The 18,715-nt window shown below is 39.0% G+C and overlaps 1 protein-coding gene across 1 annotated transcript in view; it reads right to left on the bottom strand.

Annotated features, from left to right (window-relative positions):
• Positions 1-2,520: 2,520 nt before the first annotated feature.
• The window catches only part of LOC137291248 (coiled-coil and C2 domain-containing protein 2A-like), a 46,220-nt gene continuing 30,025 nt past the window's right edge, over positions 2,521-18,715 (bottom strand). Inside the window, exons 22-43 of the mRNA XM_067822549.1 lie at positions 18,130-18,222; positions 17,511-17,595; positions 16,997-17,150; positions 16,505-16,655; positions 15,336-15,474; positions 14,576-14,782; positions 14,245-14,337; positions 13,396-13,487; positions 12,975-13,139; positions 12,248-12,314; positions 11,495-11,604; positions 10,954-11,050; positions 10,209-10,307; positions 9,590-9,775; positions 8,570-8,770; positions 8,174-8,263; positions 7,450-7,546; positions 6,731-6,882; positions 6,265-6,387; positions 5,733-5,893; positions 5,274-5,349; positions 2,521-4,275 (exon numbers count right to left, since the gene is read on the bottom strand). Coding sequence (XP_067678650.1) covers positions 4,087-4,275; positions 5,274-5,349; positions 5,733-5,893; positions 6,265-6,387; positions 6,731-6,882; positions 7,450-7,546; positions 8,174-8,263; positions 8,570-8,770; positions 9,590-9,775; positions 10,209-10,307; positions 10,954-11,050; positions 11,495-11,604; positions 12,248-12,314; positions 12,975-13,139; positions 13,396-13,487; positions 14,245-14,337; positions 14,576-14,782; positions 15,336-15,474; positions 16,505-16,655; positions 16,997-17,150; positions 17,511-17,595; positions 18,130-18,222 — 2,827 coding nt within the window. The 3' untranslated portion in view covers positions 2,521-4,086. The remainder of the gene's footprint in view (positions 4,276-5,273; positions 5,350-5,732; positions 5,894-6,264; positions 6,388-6,730; positions 6,883-7,449; positions 7,547-8,173; positions 8,264-8,569; positions 8,771-9,589; positions 9,776-10,208; positions 10,308-10,953; positions 11,051-11,494; positions 11,605-12,247; positions 12,315-12,974; positions 13,140-13,395; positions 13,488-14,244; positions 14,338-14,575; positions 14,783-15,335; positions 15,475-16,504; positions 16,656-16,996; positions 17,151-17,510; positions 17,596-18,129; positions 18,223-18,715) is intronic.

Consider the following 18,715-nt stretch of genomic DNA (forward strand, 5'->3'; position numbering starts at 1 on the left):
ATGACCCTGCCCTGATTGTTGACATCAGATACCAATTGTAGTTAGGAGGATCCACATTTATGGTTGGATTTGGGCCAAAGAGAATCCATTAACCCAAGATAAGTTGGCATTGCTCTCGCAGAATGGTGCTACATTGTCTCCTGTTTAAATTCTGGAGCAAGAGGTTGGTGGTGCCATATGTCAAGGTCAGCCTGCCATAAACCACAAAGTGATGTTGATATGTGAAATTAAGATATAATTGAAGTTGAAAAGGAATACTTAGTTTATTTTCTTGTATTTGGATCTCCAGTTGTTGAATCCAATTTAAAATTTGTGTCAGCAGACAGATTATCTTGACACAAATACTGACTAATCAGGAGAGGTCAGTGTCGTGTGGGTTAAAGTTTGTATAGAAGGCAACATGTCTTCTGAAAGTTATTGATAAATAGAAAGGTGAGCTTATGTACCTATCATTTTGTTAATGTTGAGTTCTTTGTGGATATACTACTCAAAATATCTTAAACAACACCTGATATTTTCATATGATTACAGTTAGTTTATCGTGACAATTAAATCTACTCAGTTGAATAAATTGAATGTTCTTTAACTTCTTTTGAGGAGTATATCTTGACACAGACCCAGCTGTTGATGGGCCTGTGGATTGGATTAAGGTGAATCAGTGATCAACAGTAATGATCAATTATTTTGTTTAGTGAGTTAAAGAATACAGTTTTGAATGATAATTTTACAGTCTGTAATTTGTGTTTGAGAAACTGATTTATATTTCCATAATCACTGCTCTGTTCTGTGAAACTAAATGTGTATTTGTGGATGAATGTTTGAATGTACTGAAGTTTTGAAGAGACTGTAACATGGCAGTTCCCCCTCTTTGCGACTTTGTTAGCATCCTTGCAATGCCTGCTGTAAGAGCGACCCAGGATTTGTGTTTGTGATGTGTTTCACCAGGACTTAGCCAATGTACAATGTGGAAGAGACAAGTGATATGCAATGAGCTAGACAATATGTAGTTGAGGTATGTGGAAGTTCATACTATGCTACGGTACAAAATGAGTATTTTGCTTGGCACATTACAAATGAACATATACTATGTCATGGTGAAAAATAAAACACATTTTCCATTTTGCATTGATTTGTGTGTTTGTATGGTTAATGTAGCTTGTCAGGAGCAAGAACCACCTCAGAGTTGACTTTAGTCTTTATCTCTGCTTGGAGTAGCGAGTTCAGCACAGCCACTTCTCATGAAGACTATCTCTGCAGTTGGTCACGTTACCTAGAGTGACTGAGTTCTGTTTCTGTTTGTTGCTTTAAGGAATATTCACAATGGGGACACAAGTAACATTCTTCACAGATTTTGCTCAACTGTTTCACATGACGAATGAACGTTTTGACTATTAGGAGTGCCTTCTTAGTGTAAAAGGATCAGAGATCAAAGTTTCTTGTTGGATTGCACAATGCTGAAGTGATTGCAAAATTGCCTTGTATGAGTAAGTGTAAGACACCCTATGTTTAAGTGTTTTCAGGCCCGTAAATGCTCTCATTTAGGTAAAACAACAAACTCTATGTTTCGTCCTGCTTCTTAGATACTAATCTAAATGTGCAGACATTTTGGAATCGAAGAAGGGGCAAATAGCTTAACAGACGATGGAGATATGTCTAGTTTTATGCTTGAGCAAGTGAGGGTGCACATTTATGACCTGTCTTCAGTGTTTTGAAAATACTGGTGAGCATATTACAGGTGCTGTAAACTGAAATGAGATAGGAAGGTCAGGGTTGCCTGATGGTTGAAGCATCTGCTCATTATGTGGAATACTCAGGTTGATTTACCACATGGCTACAATGATTAGTGATGATGCTGTCTTGGCTTCTTGACAATCAACTAGTTGTTGTCCACTCACAATCTGCTCCAATAAGCTTCTGTGACAAGTGGTGGTGGGGTAGCCTTTAGGTTTAAGCATCTGACGGTCATGCCTGAGACCAGGGTTCGATTCCCGTTTTTGATGTCCCCAGATGTGATATTGCTGGAATAGTGCTAAAAGCGGCATAAAACCACACTCACTCTCTGAAGACAAGTATGTTCCACATAGAGAATACTAAACTTTGTCCTACGTAATACCATATTTCATGAAATGAGCGAAGGGATTTCTTTTGCTCATTAGATACCGATACCATTCATGAGTTTCATAAACATGGTGTTACACGGGATATGGTTTAGTATTATATTTATTACTCACCCAACATTAGCAAAATAATATCTAGCAAAGTACTTCTATCCTAAGAATTCAATGAGATGGTGACACTCAGCTTTCCCCAAGTGAAGCAAGGTCCGACACTTTTGTGACCGAGGTATTACCATTGCAATGTCATAACTGTAAAACACTTTGACATCATACAGATGGCATAATGCGATGTTATTACACAATGTTTAGTAACTTTGTAAAATTATTGAACAGTGATATCTTCAACCGGTGAGTAATAATTCATGTAATTGTGTTTCCCGTTCACAGCAAGAACAAAGCAGGGTATAGTTTTGTCAGTCATTTATATAAATAGTTCAAGCATACATGAAATGCTTGTATTGATATATTACAAAAGAGATCATCTAAAAAGTCTTGGACGGATTCTGTAGACAAATATAGTTCTTGTGAAAGGAATACTGTTGCACCATGCTGACAAAGAAATCCATTGTTGACATCATGCTAAACGGAAAATGATAAATGAACATGTCTTAAAACAATAAAAGCTTTTGGTAACTCAACCTTTGATGTTGCATATTTCAACATAGCAGATTACCAACACTGTCATATTTTTCACCTGATATACATTTGCCAAATACTTCCATAACAAGTATACAGGTAAATAGAAACTGTTCTCTTGTTCAAAAGCTATTTTTTGTTTATGTGATATAACACTGAGATAACAATTACACCACCAGTTTCTGACCTCTTTGCCGTTCAAAATAGGCTATATGGAAATGGGTTATGAAAATCTGGGTAACGAAGTGAAAATGTACAGTAGGCTGCAATGTTGTCTTCTCAGCTGATAATGCAGCATGAATCAGCCATTCAAAAGTCCAAACGAGCATGAAATATGCACAGCATATCAACATAACCCAAATACATCTGGGTTGCCTGTGTACAAATACACTTGATTAATTAAGTAAAACCGTTAGTATAAAGGCACTCTGTATATTTACCCTATGTGTCTTTTACAACTTCCATGTCTAAAGTATGGTCAGAACTTTGAATGCAGGCACCAAGCATTTCAAAACTTGAGTTTGTGAATTATGTATAAACGTGGCACTAAGTTTCTTATTGTTAGACTTGATTACCCCTGTCACTTGAAGCCAACAAATACAAATTAAAAATCATCAGAAACAAAATTTCAAGCAGAATTGTAAATGGGTGATTTACATTCTGTGTAATACTGAATGGCTCAAGGTGTTAAAAATATATATGGAATACCTAATAAAAACCAATATCCAAAATGAATGACAATGTGCGTAACTGCTCCATATTTAAGATGGTACCTGGAGCTCTGTGTTGTCCTGACATGATCGCCAGTAAAAATTTCATCAGGTGAGCTTCAACATCTGCTTTGCAACAAACATCATACAAAACTGAACAGAAATCTTTCATTATTACTACAGTTAACCTGTGATGGTAATGTATATCATTAAATATAGTAATATAGCAAATATGGACAGAGTTCCGCCTGTAGCCTCCATCTTTTTACGTAAAATATTGCCACCTTCCCCGGTGTAATATTCCTACACTGAAACAAGTTCATTGATGTGTTTTTCATATCTGTTCTAGTTTATTGAATATATATTTAGGGTGAGGTATGCATGTCAGTTTGTAATTTTGGCTTTTGATTGGGGTGGGGGTTACGGGCGGAACTCTTACCGAAAATATAATATGTTCTCTTAACTTCTTAAGATTATTAAAACCATATTTTCACACAAGTAGTTCTGCGTTACTTTGCCAGCAAGACCAACATCAGCCTCCATGCTCCTACGGCAACAGTATTCCCGTCGTGGCACAGCTTGTGGAATGTCTTCCCTATATACATGGTCACTAACACATGGCACTATCGGTTGCGTATGAGGGATGCGACATACACCCATATTGACAGGACAGAGTTGGGGTAGGGGTGGACATAGACTGCTAGTGCAAACTCTACATCGCTGGTTTCTTGGGCATGGACTCCAGTGGAGAAGACAGATTCGACAATGGTTTCCAGGTCCACAAACGGCATGTTCATGGGGAAGCCAGATACCTGAAAGAAGCACAAAATGGTTGATATGGAAGCGTGAGGAAGTTGGAGTGAGTGAGTCTAGTTGTAAGTTATCATCCCGTGCTGTGATATTGCTATGACAGCGTAAAATTTAACTCACCCACTCACTGTTATAAATGGGGCAAATTCTTGCCACTAAACTCACCAAGGTGAATGGAGAACCACTCGACATGTAATGAAGTTAAGGATATATAATCTCCTAACTCATTTACCAAACATCATCCTTCCCTTCATATTGTGCATATGAAGAGCTGTGTTTTCATGTCAAGTTTTGTTAAGAATCTGCCAATTTTCACTGACTTTCATCATTTATAGAAGCTGTGACAATCTTTTCAGCATAACAAATCTATTTTGCAATACATCAGTTCATGTGTAAATAGTACCTTCAAACAGTATGGAATGTTTTGCAAAATCTTGTTTAGAACCACTGATTGAAGTAGGTGGATACATTTACACAAGTGAGTATAAACGTTTGATGGGTAGTTCTACCTATATCTGTTTGACGACAAACCTGTGGTTGATATCAAAAGCAACAATTCACTCTAGAATGGTCGGACTGCCAATTAACAGTCTTGATCCATTTGGCTTACTTGCATGAGTTTGAACCCCAATCCAAATGAGTAAACATTACGCTGTCCATAATCTGAAGATATAGGTCAATGCATCATCAAACCATCCACACATATTCGCTAACATCTGGTCCAGCAGTAATGGAGTGCCTATTTTTGAATATTGAGTGCACAGATTTCACAGCCATGCTTTGTAATTTTTGACAGCCCATTATATACAAAATTGCAATATTTTCTAATACATTACCCAAAGAACTGACGGAAGGGAGTTGTAAACAGATGAAACGAATAAGTGATTGGCAGTAGGAGCATTTATCCTCAATGACTGCTATGATTTCTGTTTCATAATGAACTCTCCAAGAGAAAGAAATAGCCTGTTTGCAGTGTTTCTGACGTGTATGAATGCCTCACCTTATATGAGCTGAAAGAGTTCTCCAGCTCTGCCAGGTGCTGCTGGCCAATAGACTTGCCACAGTTTTCTTCCAAACTGAAAGTACAGGCCAAATAGCAAAGTATCTCCTCATTCACAGACAGCTACAATTTCTGGATGAATTGAAAAGTTACGTCCCAACAACACTATAACACTGATGAAAACTGTATAAGAAATGAAACAAAGGAGATATTGGTGTGTCATCTATGGATCATTTAAGAATCTTGGACAAATGCTGTAGACAATGCTTCCTGTGAAAGGAATAACATTGCATCAAAATTTTGTGTAGCTCTAGTTATGATATGATGATATTCAATTTCTGGATGAATTAAGAATTTAGGTGTTAGCCACAAATTGACAATGACAATTTGTAAACAGTATACGATGAAGATATTGACCAATAACTGATCTGTTTTGAGTTTCACTAAGTTGAGACTTACACAGGCAGGAGTTTTCTCATGATCTGTGTACAGTGACGGTTCCATCGTGTGATGTAGCGACTTCTCCATTCCATCATCCTGTTCTTCAACATCTGTTCAATCTTCTCCTGGAGGTCCATGACATAGTTCTTGTTGGTTCCCGTATACACCAGTGCCTCTGGCTGTTTATCACACAGGTGAGATACGAGTCGTTAAACATCACACTGAACAGGTAATACAGTTATCACGCCCTTATATGGGAGTAGGCCCAAATTGATGCTAATCTTAGACATTTATAATTCTGTAGAATCTATGACAGACTTTCAGGAAAGTCAGAGGCTGACGTTACAATCAATTAAGTCACCACTTTTGACAAACTCCATAGTGCTGGAGATCAGTTTGTAACTCTCACATGGAGGACAACATTTCCGTCATTCCGGTACTTTGACAAGACAAGCTACTAAACCTTACATTGTAACTTCAAATGAACTGTTGACCTATGCAGTGGTAACATGAGCTCTAGTAGCTAGATTTAAGGAGGTCGTCTCCATACCTGTATACTGCTGAGTCCAGGACTTGGGAATCCACGTCCGAAGAATGGACGCCATGTTGATGTGTCATTCAGGTTGAAGTTGAGCTGTGACGGCTTCTCATATTGGTGGATGTTAGCCCAGATCTGTGGAAGGTGAGTGAGTGAGTGAGTGAGTGAGTGAGTGAGTGAGTGAGTGAGTGAGTGAGTGAAAATGCAGGAGCCAGATTAACTATTCACTAACGATGATGAACTATTTCAATAAAACCCAGCAGGATACTGACAAATCTACAAACATGGTCACTGCTAAAAAGCTGAATAATGAATTAAAGCACCTTACAAGACTGGGCCATCTGTGCCTCCAACATTACCTTTTATAATATTAAATAACCTTCTTGATGGAAAGTGAACACAAACTTTGATATCAAAAGCATTCATTAAATATGTCATCACAACTAGTACCCTTCACTGTTTCCATGGTTGGACTTACGTTTTCTCCATTGACTATGCAGCTGACTGACTGTAGAGGGCAGTAGTTGTCGCGGTAGACGTAGTGTTCTCCTGTCCCAGCGTTCCAGATCCAGAAGTCACTTCCTTCCTCTGTCAGCACATAGGCTGTCGGCCCTTCCGGGATGGCGGAACCTGATACATTGACCATCTCACTACTCAGAGAATAGTTCAGACAGTTTGATTTGCCTCCCTTTAGCTATACTGCTAAGCTTCAAATTGGGAAACATTTCCACCCATAACCCCCATTTTATTTTATCACTCTATAAATAAGAACAAATGTTTATTCATCAAAACTCCTTAACACTAACTATTACCCTGACCCTAAACCATATCCTAACCCAAACCCTACGACCTAAAGTCTAACCCTAAAACTTTGAAATGATCCTAATAGATATATATTACATTTTAAGCGGGAGTTACGGGCGGAACTCTTACCTCAAATCGTATGATAGTAACACTGCTTATATCACTCTTAAGGTTGAATTTATTGCAGTTACAGTTCGCCATAAATTGCAACTGAGAACTGTGTTGAAGTGCCTTTACCTACCATCAGTACTATGCACGTTTAATAAATGTAGCTGGGCTAGTTCATATCAAAATATAAACATATGTAACAATTAGACATATCTGTTGTTACTGATTGCAGAGGTATACAGATGTAGGTCCTCATCACGACACACCTGCTTGTGAAATACTCACCAATAAGAAGATACGCCTTCTTTGAAAGTCCCAGGAAAAAGTTGGTCAGCAACACAGCATGCTCTTCTTCATCTCCTGCTAACATCTGAAGGAATTGCTGGAACAATCAAAGTGACATCACTTCCTCAGCAACAACCGAAAACATGATACAAAGATGCATGAAACCAATGGCATGATGGCATAAGAGGAAGGTCATGTCATGAACCCTGTATATACAGATAAAGTGACATATTTACGAATCAAAGACCAGTCATTATTACATCTAGGAATTATACAAGTTACAAAATCACTCTAGTAGTACAAATATTCTACAAGTATCAGATGAATCTTGATAAAGTTCAGTGCTGTGGCATGAAAAAATTTCCTTTATATAAACATGCATGTGCAATGAATGACAGACGTGTGGTGTGCAAATACAGCACAATGACCTCATTATCAAGTGATTCGTTCTTTCTTGTAAACAGCGACTAACAGTAAGAGGGGACTCGGATGGTCAGGCTGACTGACTTGGTTGACACGTCAATAGTTCCTAATTGATCAGATTCATGCCCATTGTGTTTGTCACTGGATTGTCTGGTCAAGACTTGATTATTTATAGACCGCCGCCATATAGCTAGTAAAACTACACTCTCTCACTCACTCATTTAAACAACAGCCATTACTGTTGGTAATCTGAGTCACATGAGGTCAAGTTTGCTATGAGATCATCAGTGGATAGGCTTACGTCTGAGGTGCTCCAGATGTCACAGAGGCCTGGGAAGATCACAGCATCAGAAACGGAGGGGATAAGTGACACAAATCTGGCAGTCAGCTCCTGGAGTACAGGTCAAAACACTAAACATTCACAGCTTATGCAGTTTCAACAAGATATGACGTTTTTGGTCATGGCATCACAGTAAGCAGTGTAGATGTGTATTCCATTCACGCTAAATTCTGAAGAGAAATTAATTGTTACAGGGTCTTTGAGCTTTGCTGCCATGGTATATGAATTCAGTCACTTCCAAATCTTTGCTATTTAAGATTTAGTTTGGACCCATGATCTCCATGTCTAATTTCAATCAGTGCATGGTCACAAATCATGGGAGACAGCTCAATCAGTCCTGAGATACCCAACACATACCGCCGTCTTCTCTGGACCAAGATCCTTGGCTATGATATCATCTGGCGGCTTGAGCGACTTGAAGTATCGAGTGATGAAGACTGACTTTCCATTGACATCGACAACCGTGGTCTTGTACTGTCTACGAGGGTACTTCTTGTTCAGCTCTTCCTGCCATGTCTCTGCATGCTGCATCAGTTTCTCATCCTCATTGGTCGAAAACTGTCACATGACCACAGAATGGTTGTTACTATTGCTAATATCTATATGGGTCCCTGGTATAAAGCCTGTGTTACTAATCATGTCAAATGTCAAATCATATCCTGTTCAAGCATCACCTACAATGTACCTCATAAACATATTTCTAGACCGACTACATTATTGAAAACAGATTATGTGAGTTGTTTTGTTTGTTTGATGCCACTTTTAGCAATGTGACAGTGGGAGACACCAGATATGGGCTTCAGACATTATACCCATGTGGGGAATCATACCGGAGTCTTTGGTGTGACGAGCGAACGCTTTAATCACTGGGCTACCCCATCACCCCTATGTTATACAAATCCTGGTACAAAATGTATGCTTGTTGACCCCAATGACTTCAACCTCAACGAAATTCGATGACAGTTTTGTTCTCCTGATGAAACTTCGACAAAACCCTTTCATAAATGCACAGATAATCACATGGAAGTCCTTACATTAAGCAACACAAAGGCTTAGGTAATTTCACATCATATCAAACATCAAACTTTTTTTAATCCGAGGCCTACTTAACCTGTCACATAGTTAAAAAAAACTGTATGTTAGATGAATATTTTGTCTTGGGTAATACATTTAAATTATCCATATTCAAGTGTTTGTTCTAGTCTTACAAAAAGGAAAAATATTAAACAGTGTGTTGGTGATAGCAACATTTCCAGTTTCTCTTACAGCATTTTCCCATCCCTTCCTTAACTTGAAGTTGTGTATAGCAAGTGAAAAGAACAACTAACATGCATTATCCCTTATACAACTTCCATAATTCTATATCAGTCTAAGCACCTTTTCCTTCATGGGTTCTGGGGGGTTAAGAGGTGGCTCAATGGTGATGAAGAGACTGAGGTATGTGTTGCCCTCGCCTCGGCCGATGCTCTCCTCAACTTCAGAGTCAGGTCCTCGACCCTGGGACAAGTCATACGTGTAACCTAGCAACACTGGTGGTGTGTTCAAACGGAATGTACCATCAATCTGAAATAATCAATACAAGCACCATGATTTAGCAGACAATCAAGTGATTAATACTGTCAACAACAACAATGTTCTTAGGGTATCAACCAAGTCACCTCGCCTGATCATTTGATCATTTAAGTTGACTGATAAGCAATGGTTGAAGGTAGGTTTTGTACCCCAGAATCCCCATGAGTTACAATGAACACACTGGGGTACAATGACACTGAAACACCTACTTATGTCACTTCTTGATGATCCTAGTTTAAGGTGAGCCCATTCCCTCCTTAACAGGCAGGTGGTACTTTCTCTGAGTTTGTTCACTTTGGATTGTACCACATTTTCAATGTCGCTTCTCTTCAAGACCTTACAGTGGTAATTAATTCAAAAGAAGATAAAGAAACATGATAATTATGAAAGTGACATGACTCACTGAATCCCTCAGACCACTCACTTTGCCGTTATGATAAAGTGTGGAGAAGGGTATCTTCAGACATCCCAGCCATTTCTTCTCTATCCGCTGGTGTATGTTGCTCTCCCTCTGTCGATCATCCTACAACACAGCCAGACATCAATACACCAACCGGCATGCACATGGGAATGAATGAAAGATGCTTCACAATGCAGTTAGTAATATTCACGTTACACCACTGTGGCCCATAGGAGCAAAGGTAAATTGGCTCTTGAGAGGCATGAAGAAGTTGGTATTCAGGAATAAGACAAAATGTTATGGATGTCAACGTCTTTAATGTGTACACAATGTTTCTGGGCTTTTCCTCGTCCATTCAAAAAGATGTTGACATCCATAAAGGTAAATAGGTAGCCAATATGTTTGGTGGGTGTTAAATAATGTAGTGCACCCCTAACCAGTATGGCTTTACTGCTAAGAGAGTTCAGAATGATAACTGGAAAGCATACAAGATCGACGAACAAGCATACTGTATTTGAACAGATACTACTACCTGGGAATGAGTTGGCCACGAATGTATGATTATGATGAAACACAACAACTTGGACCATGGCAACCAGGTAAAACAATCCAACATCTGTTATATGATCTAACAAAAAATATAACTAAGGCAAGATTCTGTACAAATACTTAAAAGCACCATAATCATGTGTATTTAAATGAGAGGGAGACTTTCATTTCCCAAATGTGATTCTTGGGTTAATGTTTGAGAGCTGCAAGGGATTGTTACCTCCAGGATGTCGATCACATTCTCATCAAACAAGTTGAGGTAGAGGCAGTCTGTGATCTGCTGTAGACTGTTAGGGCTGAAGTCTTCATTGGGAGCCCTACAACATAACACAGACATGAAACAGTGTAGGCCCCACAGCTATGACTCGATTATTTACAGACTGCAACTACATAGCTGGAATATTGCTGAGAGTGGCATCAAACAACATAACAAACCAGTTTTACAATGTAACACACACATGAAACACTATGCATGATGTAGCCGGTGCTGAAATCAATCACTTCCTGTAGTATGCCAGGACATAAGGTCTTAAGTTGTGGTATTCATGATACCACTTGAGATATGATTCATTTGTAAAACAAATAAATGAAATACACGCAAGACTGGTAGCTTTCATAAGTACTGATACTCTTACAAAGACACGATCATCCCATAAACATGTGGTATTTGTGACACATATCCATCACTTGTGTGAAAGTAACAAACTCATAACTGTTTCTGGCTCTGCAAACTACAGTTAGCTGAACACATGATGTATTACTTGAGATCTAGGGACAGTTCCTCATTAAAGCTGGGGTTTGGTCCATCTCCAATACTGCTCCTCACTGTTTCTCTCTGGAACATCACTTCCACATATGGCCGCACTAAAGTCTGAAATCAAAATAAAAGGCTGTCAAGATAATTATTCACACCCTCAAACTGTGCCATTTATATCATATGAGGCTTTTACTTCATGATACTGATGTTTTGCAAGGTTTACCAAATATATTCGATTCAAAACATCTTGTAGATTCCGAAAGCAGTAGCCTTGGATCCTCCAAAAATATATTCCAAATTGATTACATTATCAAAACAGAAATGTGTAACAGTGGTGATTTCCACTGTCTGCAGTCTCTAGTTGAAACAAAGACTGCAAAATTGACTCCAAAGATTGTTGTCATCATTACTTAGTAGCATTTGAAGGCTATAATTCTGAACCAGTTTTCAAATCGAAATACAAATTGCATCAAATTGGATCTGAATAAAATGGACTGAAAATACAAACATTTTTTGATGTTGACAATCATTTTTGCCTGTTCAAACATGACAAACACTTATAAACCAAACCAGTTCTTTAGGACTGTATTAATGTCCGCAGACTAACAACATGGGGTTTGACTAACCTGAATCAAACCTGTTAGGAATTTCAATCAGTCCAGTTAAATGACTTGACAGCTGATCAATACATTCTAGTTCAGTATTAATACAGTAAAATGTCCAACAGCTAGCTCCATATCAAGTGAATTCAACATACTTCTCCTGTGATGTTCTTGACTAAAGTTCTCTCTGGGTCCCTGGCTGTTGCAGCACCAGTGGTAGGCCTGTAACAAGGGAGATAACTAGCACATAACACATGGGACAAGTATAAGGAATGCAAACATAAAGACTAAAGGGTACAAATGTTCTTCTTAGACATACATTACCCAAAAAACATTACAGTTAACCTGATCTTTTCCATATTGCCATATTTTATCTAACCTTTCATAAGAATAAAACTCAACACTGAGTTGGTTTTACACCGATTTGGACAATACTTCTGTTGTATTTTGTGCTGCATTATAGTATGGTTGGAGGAAACATTGAAGGGACATTCACCCCTATGGTGAAACTCACTAGCACATTTAGGGGGACATTTAACTCTACCTGATTGCTATGCCTGAGCCATTAAGGCCACCCATGCTTCACACTTGATTCAAAGGTTTATGTACTATTCCAACGACTATTTTCTCTAACTGATCTCGAATAATGCTAGCTCATGAAGTCACAGAAGCGGTGGTTTAGCCTAGTGGTTCAAGTAGTAACTTGTGCACATATGTACAATGTAAAACACCATTTCTGGTGTCTCTTGTCATACTGTTGGAGGATTGCTAAAAGTGGTAAGGGGGGAAAACCCAACCGAAGACTGACAACAAATTGTACAAGATCTCAGTCGTGGTATACGTCAGTTAAATCATGCACTCAGATTCCTTACTAAAACCTACCCCTTGGTTTTTCTGACTGGTATGTATGAAGCCCTAATGATGTTGATGAGGATGTCCACATCCCCACCTGAGACCCCTTGGGCTGTTGCCTTCTTTCTCTCCTTCCTCACGGGCTTCAATGGCCGCCTTGGCTCTGTGATCCGTGATAAACTTACAAATAATGAACTGAAAGCAAGAACAAAGGGTTGATGGATGTATTTCCACTGAAGATCAAAACCAGAAGTCAATGGACATCCAAATTTAATCACTAAAAGAATGAGTGTCACTGAAGATCAAGAAGAGGAAGTTCCATTTTTGACATATTCATCATTATCAGTTCACAAGTTACAAGGGTGATTGTCCATGAAATAATTGAATGATACGAAAGAACTACTGGATGACGTTTTAGTGATGTCATAGGTAGTAAAAGTATCCTCCTCACCCTATGTTTGGCACTACATCCTCCACCACCATGTCCTCCAGCCTTTTGGAATGAGCCGCCATGCGGAACCTCTGCATCACCTGCTCTCGAACCTGCATTGACAGGATACAGGTCATAAAGGAGGGGGTACTGCTTCGACCAAACACCACCAGGACTAGCCTTATGCAGTTCACAATCGCTTGACACGCCATGTTCTCTTTGTCACAAACATTCTATCTCCTTTTTTTCTTTGAGAGGCGTTTTAGAAGCTGTGAATATGAAGGAAAACCAAATTTTATGGATTGTCAATATTTCTTTATTGCAATGAATGCAACGTTTCTGGGTAGGTACTAAGATTGTTAGCAAAAGAGTGACTAGTACCTACACCAAAACATAACATTCACTGCAATCAAGAACTTGACAATGCCTAGAACTTGGTTTTCCAACACTGTATCTAAATTGTGACAGCCGTTTATCAACAAGACTGGACCACCTTATGTATCATTCTTTTTCCTATTACAATGCCTATGTTTTTATGTCTTTGCTGACAGTGATTTCAAGTTAATCTTAACTAAGAGCCTTGGAACACAAAGTTGGATTCTTAAATATTTATATATTTTACAAATTTGGAATTTCTTAAAGTATCTATTTTCATTTATCCAGAGTTATTTTAACACTGCATGTAAGACTAAGCATTAGTGCATCTTCATGTTAGGTCCTTTAACCAGCGACATATGATCACATCAAATATAGGAACAATATCAACATGAATTGTTGGATTTTTTATACTAGACTGGGTCAGGATAATATAAAAACACATTGAGCAAGTCTAGATAAGGTCCAGTCAAGGAAGTTGTATGTCCTGCTTACCCTCTGCATGAACTTGCTGACAGCAGCACGATGTGATTCAATGTCCTCCTTCGCCTTCATGCGGTCCTCCTCCCTCTGTTTCTTCTCGTACTCCTACAGGACACAAGGCCATCAGTAGCAAGACACCAACAGTTATGAGCTGGGACATTAAACTACACTGTGCATAGTGAAACTGAAGGTTGATAAAGACAATGAGTGAGTGAGTTTAGTTTTATGCCGCACTATGAGATTGGATTCCAGTGACCTTGGATTAATTAATGTTACTATGTAGAAAATGTTACTATGTCCAATATCCTTACAGCTATTGCTGAATGTGTGTCTTGTTACTCACAGTGAAAGCATCTCTTGGAATCTCTCTCTCATAGGCAGGCACCATCTTGTAGTTGCGGAACTCCTGAACCTCACTGTCTCGGTACTGCAGGAGACGGAACCGCTTGTTGCCATCCATATCCTCATCGGATGTCAGGTCAAACTCCTCCTGGAGCTGCTCTAGGCGGAAGAAGTCTCGCATCTGCAGGTCGCCCTGGTCACTGCGGTTCTGTTGTCATGGAGCAACAATCATTACTCATCTGAGACATAGTGACGTTGCGGCAGTTTGTAATCATTCTCTACAGAAAGCATGGTTAAACCATAAATGACTGTTTTAATGTTCTTTGACAATGGATGGTACTTTTCTGACCCATTTGGCAGAATTTGCCAGATTCATAATCTAGATTGTTCGATTGAATACAATATTCCAGGTATGTGGTGGTGGTCTGTAAATAATAATCAAATCTGGAAAAGACAATCCAGTGGTCAACAGCATGAGCATCAATCTAAGCAATTGGTATACAATGACGTGTCAGTGAGTCTGATAACATGCACGTGTTACTGAAGTATACTAGTCTGGATCTTAACGGTTCAGAGTCAAGAAATCTTGGGAATGTTTTGAACTTGAATAATTACACTTTAAAGAAGAAATATTGAGCATTATGATGATACACATTCTCTCAGACCTATTTCTTGAAATTTTCGGTAAAATTCACACACTTCTGCTGATCTCAGCAAATTTAACATTTCTCAAAATTTATCCTTGGGTCTTCTTAGCTTACCCCTAACAGGTAGACGAGGTCAGCGTTGGCTGGATCATTGGGGTCAAGTCGGGACTGTTCAAACCACTTGGCTAGTTTCTCCATGTTGACCACTCCAGAAGCACCAATGGCTGACACAGGATCCATCTGTTTCATTGCACTGAAACACCAGGGGTCACTGTGTCAGTACGGCTATCTTCAACACAGCTTGTGTTAGGAGTATCACTGACTATTACTAACAGAATGGTTTTGTCAAACCATGCACTGGAGTGAATCTGAGCTCTGAAGTTTGCTGATCTTTACACTGTTTGCAACATGAACCTAGGAAAACTGAATTTGAGTGCAAGTAGTTTTCAAAGGGTAAGTCTGTAATTACAAAAGTGTCCACCTGGTAGCTGTTGTTTGGGGTGGGGCTATATATATCTTGAGTACAAATACACACATTGCCCATGCCAGAGTTTCACAATGACTCACAAACATGACGTCCAATTATTAGTTTGTAGCCACTAAAAGCGAGTAAGCGAGTTTAGTTTTAAGATGCACTCAGCAATATTCCAGCTATGTGGTGGATGTCTGTAAATGATTGAGTTTGGACCTGACAATCCAGTGATCAGCAGCATGAGCACTGATGTGTGCAAGCATGGGTTACTGAAGTCAATATTCTAACCTGAACTTTAATGGATAGTAAGCATTTTGAACGTTTAGAGACCTGTATGTTTTAATGATTTCTTTAGAGTCTGGAATGAATCGTTGGTCATGTGAACTGATGGGTGAAATACATTTGACATACTGGACGCACATTTGTGAGTTGCATAAAATCCTTGCTGAACTACATTGCAATGCACACACAGACACGCACAGACAAAGACACAGACACACACACAGACACTTGGAGCGGTTGTGAGTTTCCTAAATGTCTGATCTAGGTTTGCTCCCTCGCCAGTTCATTCATTCATGCAAACATGTCCACACACGCCGCATCACTTGTGTAAATAGAATATGATATGTACATCCTATTTGTCTTTTCTAGCAGTTTTGAACTCAAAAAGATACAAAGTCTTTACTTGTATGATTTCACACTTGCATGTGTCAGATAACTACCCCATTAGAACATTCAGTGAATGTCGAACATTTTTGACCATGGATTAAGATGTTGATAATTTGTCTGACAACATGCAAGAGACACTTACTTGAATATGTTGTTGGTAGAGAGGTTGGAAGACGGTGGAATTAGTGGTACTCCAGTGTCATCCACAGCCCATGCTACAGAGGAGTTGAGTATTCCTGTTGTCATCAGTGTGATCAGGTTGTCCCCAGATGCCACAAAGCTGAATGGCACAGCTGAAACAGAAAAACAAATGGTCCAACATTTGTGCAGAATCAGTGTGTCCATGGATGCCTCAGAGCGAACCAACAAGCTTACTAATGCCAGTCTTGTAATGGTAACTCAATGAGATACGAGTCAAAGCTTGACATGATACAGATTCCTACACTTGCCAACACAGACACTGACCCTGTTTATGTCGGTGTCATCACCACTGCCTACATTCTGATGACTATAGTGGACTCTCTGATTGGCATTGCACTCCATCTTTATCTGTGTACTTACCACTGCCAACATCCTCCTGACAAAAGTGGACACTCTAATCGGCACTGCACTCTATCTCTATCTGTGTACTCACCGCTTCCGACACCCTCATGGCTATAGTGGACCCTCTGGTCAGAACTGAACTCTATCTCCTCCAACTGGACGTTTTGTGATGTGACAGAGGCTTCTGGGATAGCGCAGTACAACTCCGCTAACATCGTGCTGCTCAAGCCCTGACTTTCAAATATCTAGGAAGAGAGAACATTTTTCATCTGTAATTTCAATTCACACAGTGAATATAGGTCAATTTACTCAAGGTTTCAATAGCATTTGATTTTTAATTGAAATTCAGTGATAATCTTTTTAAGACAAAGAGCAGAATTTCTTCTGCAAAATCAGGCCAGGACCTCAGTTCTGGGATGTGTACAGGTGACAGGCATTGAGCATAAGGAACACATTTCAGCCTACTAACCCTATGATTTCACACAAAGTTGGACCTGCTGTGCCCAAGAATCCCAGTTTATTGAGCAAACATTACATGATGGAAACCAGTAAGTATTATGCTAATTGAAACCAACTCAGAATTCTAAGCAAATGACAGTCATTACCTGAAACTTGACACTCTCCGGCCACTGTACAATCTTCAGATTGTAGATCTGACCAAAGTTGACACGGAAGTCTTGCGAGAGTGGCCTGCATTGTAAACAAACTATACAATAACATTCATGTACTACAAAGAATGAGTGAGTTAGGTTTTAACAATATACAAGCAATATCATGCCAAGAGATACCAGAAATAGGCTTCACACATTGTACCTATTTTTGGAATTGAACGCGGGCTCTTGGTGTAATGAGTGAACGCTTCAACCACTGGACTAACCTATGACCCTGAGTACAATATAGACATGGAAGCATCACAATACAATTTCATAGTGATAAAGGTAAATCAAACATCTCACAAAAGTAGAACATGTAAAGTAATAATCAGATTTCTTTGCTGTCATTATAAACAAAAAGGTTTAATCACCTGATGAATCAAAATAGTTCTGAGTAGACAAACATTATGAGAATCTCAACAGTAACTTTCATGAATACAAGACACATTTTATGGATAACAACTTCTAATCTGTACACAAAATGTGCCACATATTTGTTCAGCTTCTAAATGCCTTTCAAAACCTTCAGTGACTTTCATTTAGTCGAGTTCTGGAAGAACACAGTTATTACCTATTGCCTGTCCTGGACACTTCCTTGTGGTTGAACAACACCTTGACAAACACCTTAATCCTGGATATCTCGTCACGACGCTGCTTTTCACCACTGAAAAGTAAAATATTTCACCAGGGGATGTGAAACTGTTGATCATTCAGTGGTGAAGTAAATTGGGATTTAATCACATTCGAAGATTATAATACTAAATTTTCCGACCTGGAGAGTGTGTAAAGGATTACTGGACTGAAACAACTGATGTAAACAAGTGACTGACCCAACAGTACAACCATTTTCCAAGCTGTTTAGGTACTGAATACTACTGCATGGGTGGATACAGCTTTTTGAGAAAGGGAGCTGCACAGTTCATTTTCTTCCGTTTTCACAAGAGTTTCAATGTCATTTAATAACCTTTCAGGACAAAACGACGTGCCTCAATCTCCACTTAGATCCACCGATACTGGATCCTGGATCCACCTACGCACTCAATTAAGGCAATGTACAAACTTACACAATATGTCTGAGAATGAAAACAACACATGGCATAGGAATAGCTCTTTTTCAGTAGTCTTGTTTTGAAATTGTTGGCAATGAACAAGCTACA

Source organism: Haliotis asinina, chromosome 7, assembly GCF_037392515.1.
Source record: "Haliotis asinina isolate JCU_RB_2024 chromosome 7, JCU_Hal_asi_v2, whole genome shotgun sequence".
Lineage (NCBI taxonomy): Eukaryota > Metazoa > Mollusca > Gastropoda > Lepetellida > Haliotidae > Haliotis > Haliotis asinina.